This window comes from Hyla sarda, assembly GCF_029499605.1.
Source record: "Hyla sarda isolate aHylSar1 chromosome 1 unlocalized genomic scaffold, aHylSar1.hap1 SUPER_1_unloc_13, whole genome shotgun sequence".
Classification (NCBI taxonomy): Eukaryota; Metazoa; Chordata; class Amphibia; order Anura; family Hylidae; genus Hyla; species Hyla sarda.
Window position 1 is genome coordinate 132,383 of NW_026607574.1, and position 6,660 is coordinate 139,042.

Here is a 6,660-nt window from a genome sequence, read left to right on the forward strand (position 1 = left end):
CTCCCAGCATGCCCAGACAGCCATCGGCTGTCCGGGCATGCTGGGATTTGTAGTTTTGAAACCTATGGAGGTACGCAGGTCGAAGACCACTGCGGCCTTCGTCATCATCCCCCCCCTCACCTTTTTGTTTTGTACTCGCCTCCCCTCGGCAGGAAGTTAGGGTGAGCTGGTCCTAGTGACGTTGCCCTGACGACGATGCACAGGGACATTGTGCATGAACGTCCCTGTGCGTCGTCATCAAGGCAACGTCACTAGTCCGGGACCGGACCCGAAGCGTGGAAAAGAGGGCCCCCTGGTGAAAATGGACAGCCCGCAACGACTAACCCTCCCCACCGGATGGTCCCTGCACCATAGAGGGCCCGAACCAGCTAACCCTTCCTTCCCACCGAGGGGAGGTGAGTACAAAACAAAAGGAGGGGGCTGGATGATGACGAAGGCCGCAGTGGTCTTCAACCTGCGGACCTCCAGAGGTTTCAAAACTACAACACCCAGCATGCCCGGGCATGCTGGGAGTTGTAGTTTTGCATCATCTGGAGGTCCGCAGGTTGAAGACCACTGAGAAGGGATTGACAGGCGGAGAGATCACTCGAGTATAAGCCGAGGGGGGCGTTTTCAGCACGAAAAATGGTGCTGAAAAACTCGGCTTATACTCGAGTATATACGGTAGGTATTACACGTCACACACCAATATTTTATTTTTTATTTTTTTTTATTTTTTTGTATAGGTAATATCACCAGCTCATATTATTTTTTTTATGGTTTTTCCGTGTCCTGTGCAGTATCTCTCCCAGAAGTCCACTTGATGGCCCACGTGGTGGTCTACACCCCGAAGTCATCAATTCTTACTCTAAGAGAGAGTTTGCAGCTGTTCCTGGAGACGGTTAACATTAACCTCTGCATGGTGGAATAATAGGTCACGATGTTTATCAGGATCAGTAGAAGCATCACCCACTCGATGATTATGGTGGTGATTTCACGGATCTCGTCCCAGTCTTCATCATCATAGAATAATTCCTGTAATGTTTTATATCCAAAGTAGAAAATTGCGCAGGTAAAAGTCAGGCCACAGCAGGTGCATCTACTATGGTGGATGACTTTGTTTGCTCCTGGTAATTTATACATCTGGATGGACTGCCCAAGGTAGTATAAGGCTTCACATGTAATGGAAATTATCGTGCTGACAAAGTGTATCCTGGGATATTCTTCGGGGGACAATACATGCATGACAGCTGTACCAAAACAGGAGGCCCACACAATGGCCAGCAGGATCCTCTGGATCAGGACCTGATGACCCCTGAACTCTTCAGTATGCATAACCATATACTTATAAATAAGAAAGGTTAGTACCAAAGTGCCAATGGATGTCCCTATGAAACCAATTCTCAATAATATGTTTTCGGGAAAGAAATTTCCCACGTCACTGTGAAGGAAAAGAAACCAATGTTATTGTGGATATTTCCTCACTCCCAACCCATGAAATAAGAATCTTGTGCTTGTTTATCTTACCTGATGTGCATCAGTGGCGAGGCGGCATGGCCAAGGACGACCGTCACGATGTAGCTGGTGGCAAGCCAGGCCACACACCAAAACGCCAACAGAAGGGGGACGAACCCCAAACCTTTTAGCTCCATCTCAGTCAAGAAGAAGAAATAGAAGTTGCTAATTGCACTGTACCAATCTACAGAATGAAGGCTCGGGCGGCTGTCAGTGGAATGTCAGGACTCCAGCTGTCTATGACATCACATGTCTGATGTCACGATGACTGCTTGTTTCTTAGAACTGCCATGATTTAGTATCTGCTATGGACATAACCTGATGTTTCTACTATGGACCTTACAGACCCCAGAACCCAAGTAATTAGTGCAGGGGCTCCATTTTGATCATCTCATATTTCACATTATTTGAGTTCCAGGGCTCGGATACATTTGCACCCTCTATAGCAGTGGTCTCTAAGCTGTGAACCCCCAACCGCTGCAAAACCACAACTCCCAGCATGCCCGGACAGCACCTTTGCATAAGGAAATAGTCTAATTAAACTTTTCTTATATATAGACTCCCCGACATCTCCAAGGATAAGCATCTAAGGGTCTCATTCGATCTTAATGTTATACCTTTTTTCAATAAGATCGATGATTCCAAAATGTATGAATATAGGAATAATTCCATATAAGATACAAAAAGTTAGCATCCTCCATTTCTGGAAAAGTTTCTGAGTTGCCCAAAGCAACCAATCAGATTGCTTCCTTCATTTTTCAGAGGTCTTTTAAAAAATGAAAGAAGCAATCTGATTGGTTGCTATGGGCAACTGCATAACTCTTCCTCTACACTGGTTTTGATGAATCTCCCCCATAGAGAGAGAGATTTATCAACACCTGACCAGTGGAAAAGCTGCTGAGATGCCCATAGCAACCAATCAGATTGCTTCTTTTATTCTTGAAAAAGCCTATGAAAAATTAAAGAAGCGATCTGATTGGTTGCTATGGGCAACTCAGAAACTTTTCCTCTGGACAGGTTTTGGGTTTTGATAAATCTTCCTCTCTGGGGGAGATTCAGCAAAACCAGTGCAGAGGAAGAGTTGTGCTGTTGCCCATAGCAACCAATCAGATTGCTTCTTTCATTTTTGAAAAGGCCTCTGAAAAATGAAGGAAGCAATCTGATTGGTTGCTATGGGCAACTCAGAAACTTTTCCAGGAAAGTAAAGTTTAACCACAACCAGGGGCGGATCCAGAGTCTAGTCTCGGGAGGGGCACTATTAGAGAATTTTGTATTGGCGGACAGAAAATAAGGTGTTTATTAACCCCTTAAGGACGCAACCCTTTTTCACCTTAAGGACTGGGCCCTTTTTTGCAATTCAGTCCACCGTCACTTTACGAATTAATAACGCAAAAACACTTTTACTGAATATTCTGATTCTGAGATAGTTTTTTCGAGACATATTCTATTTTATTTTGGTGGTAAATTTTCGGCATTACTTGCATCCTTTTTTGGTGAAAAATCCCCAAATTTAATGAAAATTTTGACAATTTTGCATTTTTCTAACTTTGAAGCTCTCTACTTGTAAGGAAAATTGATATTCACAATAAATTTTATTTTTCTTCACAAGTACAATATGTTCACTTTATGTTGGCATCATAAAATGGACATATTTTTGCTTTTTTTTTTTAAATTAGAGGGCTTCAAAGTAGAGAAGCAATTTTCAAAAGGGACAGATGTTACAGAACTACAACTATTTAAATAAAAAAAAAAAAAAAAACGTATAGGGTTCCCCGTATTTTAATTCTCAGCACAATACCATCCAAACAGCAACAGCCTGACGTTACCAGGGTGGGCGGGGACCATTGTTACTGGCCCTCCCCAGCCTAAATAACGCCAGCCTGTTACTGCCTGTTACGCCTAGTGCTCCGGGTGGTCCCACGGTGGTCGCTCAGCAATCGCAGCAGATTGCCCAACAAGGACAGCAGCTGTCGCAGTTGACCACCATGTTACAGCAACTTCTGCCTCTGCTACAGCAGCAACCATCTCCTCCGCCAGCTCCTGCAACCCCTCCGCAGCGAGTGGCCGCTCCTAGCCTCCGCTTGTCCCTGCCGGACAAATTTGATGGGGACTCTAGACTCTGCCGTGGATTTTTGTCTCAATGTTCCCTGCATATGGAGATGTTGTCGGACTTGTTTCCTACAGAACGGTCTAAGGTGGCGTTCGTAGTGAGCCTTCTTTCAGGAAAGGCCTTGTCTTGGGCCACACCGCTCTGGGACCGCAATGATCCTGCCACAGCCACAGTCCAGTCCTTCTTCGCTGAAATCCGTAGTGTCTTCGAGGAACCAGCCCGAGCTTCTTCTGCCGAGACTGCCCTGCTGAACCTGGTCCAGGGTAATTCTTCAGTGGGCGAGTACGCCATCCAATTTCGTACTCTTGCTTCCGAATTATCATGGAATAATGAGGCTCTCTGCGCGACCTTTAAAAAAGGCCTATCCAGTCGCATCAAGGATGTGCTGGCCGCACGAGAGATTCCTGCCAACCTGCAAGAACTTATCCATTTGGCCACCCGCATTGACATGCGTTTTTCTGAGAGACATCAGGAGCTCCGCCAGGAAAAAGACTTAGATCTCTGGGCACCTCTCCCACAGCATCCTTTGCAGTCTACGCCTGGGCCTCCCGCCGAGGAGGCCATGCAAGTGGATCGGTCTCGCCTGACCCAGGAAGAGAGGAATCGCCGTAGGGAAGAAAATCTTTGTCTGTACTGTGCCAGTACCGAGCATTTCTTGGTGGATTGCCCTATTCGTCCTCCACGTCTGGGAAACGCACGCACGCACCCAGCTCACGTGGGTGTGGCGTCTCTTGGTTCAAAGTCTGCTTCTCCACGTCTCACGGTGCCCGTGCGGATTTCTCCTTCAGCCAACTCCTCCCTCTCAGCCGTGGCCTGCTTGGACTCTGGTGCCTCTGGGAATTTTATTTTGGAGTCTTTGGTGAATAAATTCTGCATCCCGGTGACCCGTCTCGTCAAGCCGCTCTACATTTCCGCGGTCAACGGAGTCAGATTGGATTGCACCGTGCGTTACCGCACAAAACCCCTCTCAATGTGCATTGGACCCCACCACGAAAGGATTGAGTTCTTCGTCCTTCCCAACTGTACCTCTGAGGTCCTCCTCGGTCTGCCATGGCTCCGGCTTCATTCTCCCACCCTTGACTGGACCACCGGGGAGATCAAGAACTGGGACTCTGCTTGCCACAAGAGATGCCTCTCCCCCCCTCCCAGTCCCGTCACCCTCTGCCCTCCCTCCCCATTCCCACTCCTGCTGTACTGCCTGCCTTTGAGGAAACCCTCCATTCACTCCCGGTGTCCTCGTCCCAGGTAAAGCAGTTGTCGGACAAAAAAAGGGGGAGACCTAAGGGGGGGGGGTACTGTTACGCCTAGCGCTCTGGGTCCCCACTCCTCCCCGGAGCGCTCACGGCGTCTCTCTCCCTGCAGCGCCCCGGTCAGTCCCGCTGACCGGGAGCGCTGCACTGACATGGCCGTCGGGGATGCGATTCGCACAGCGGGACGCGCCCGCTCGCGAATCGCATCCCAAGTCACTTACCCGTCCCGGGCCCCTCCTGTCATGTGCTGGCGCGCGCGGCTCCGCTCTCTAGGGCGCGCGCGCGCCAGCTCTCTGAGACTTAAAGGGCCAGTGCACCAATGATTGGTGCCTGGCCCAATTAGCTTAATTGGCTTCCACCTGCTCCCTGGCTATATCTGATCACTTCCCCTGCACCCCCTTGCCGGATCTTGTTGCCTTGTGCCAGTGAAAGCGTTTAGTGTTGTCCAAAGCCTGTGTTACCTGAACTCCTGCTATCCATCTTGACTACGAACCTTGCCGCCTGCCCCGACCTTCTGCTACGTCTGACCTTGCCTCTGCCTAGTCCTTCTGTCCCACGCCTTCTCAGCAGTCAGCGAGGTTGAGCCGTTGCTAGTGGATACGACCTGGTTGCTACTGCCGCAGCAAGACCATCCCGCTTTGCGGCGGACTCTGGTGAACACCAGTAGCCTCTTAGAACCGGTCCACCAGCACGGTCCACGCCAATCCCTCGCTGACACAGAGGATCCACTACCTGTAAGCCGAATCGTGACACTGCCTAGGCCCAGGAGAACCATTTTTGACGCTCCGGGCCTGTTGGTACCGGCTCTTCCCGGCACCCCTATGGCGGTGGGTACCGGGGTAATAATTGGGGGTTAGCGCTAGCTGTTTTTGGGGCTAGCGCTAAGCCCTGGCTTAGTAATGGATTCAGTCAATAAGACAAGCTTCCACTACTAACCCTGAAAATTCATTAAAAAAAACACATTGGAAAAATTATTTTATTTAACCCCTTAAGGACGCAGGACGTAAATGTACGTCCTGGTGAGGTGGTACTTAACGCACCAGGACGTACATTTACGTCCTGTGCATAACTGCGGGCATCGGAGCGATGCCCGTGTCATGCGCGGCTGATCCCGGCTGCTGATCGCAGCCAGGGACCCGCCGGCAATGGCCGACGCCCGCGATCTCGCGGGCGTCCGCCATTAACCCCTCAGGTGCCGGGATCAATACAGATCCCGGCATCTGCGGCAGTGCGCGATTTAAATGAACGATTGGATCGCCCGCAGCGCTGCTGCGGGGATCCGATCATTCAGAACGCCGGACGGAGGTCCCCTCTCCTTCCTCCGTCCGGCTCCCGGCGTCTCCTGCTCTGGTCTGTGATCGAGCAGACCAGAGCAGGAGATGACCGATAATACTGATCTGTTCTATGTCCTATACATAGAACAGATCAGTATTAGCAATCATGGTATTGCTATGAATTGTCCCCTATGGGGACTATTCAAGTGTAAAAAAAAATGTAAAAAAATGTAAAAGTAAAAGTAAAAAAAAGTGAAAAATCCCCTCCCCCAATAAAAAAGTAAAACGTCAGTTTTTTCCTATTTTACCCCCAAAAAGCGTAAAAAACATTTTTTATAGACATATTTGGTATCGCCGCGTGCGTAAATGTCCGAACTATTAAAATAAAATGTCAATGATCCCGTACGGTGAACGGCGTGAACGAAAAAAAAAAAAAGTCCAAAATTCCTACTTTTTTAATACATTGTATTAAAAAAATTATAAAAAATGTATTAAAAGTTTTTTATATGCAAATGTGGTATAAAAAAAAGTA

At 48.5% G+C, this 6,660-nt stretch overlaps 1 protein-coding gene across 1 annotated transcript; it reads right to left on the reverse strand.

Annotated features, from left to right (window-relative positions):
• Positions 1-726: 726 nt before the first annotated feature.
• LOC130297974 (DNA damage-regulated autophagy modulator protein 1-like) lies at positions 727-1,660 on the reverse strand. Its single transcript, XM_056550850.1, has 2 exons — positions 1,507-1,660; positions 727-1,420 (listed from the first exon to the last, which is right to left on the reverse strand). Exons 1-2 carry the CDS (start codon positions 1,629-1,631, stop codon positions 820-822), a joined length of 726 nt encoding a protein of 241 aa, XP_056406825.1. The 5' UTR covers positions 1,632-1,660; the 3' UTR covers positions 727-819.
• Between the last annotated feature and the right edge of the window lie 5,000 nt (positions 1,661-6,660).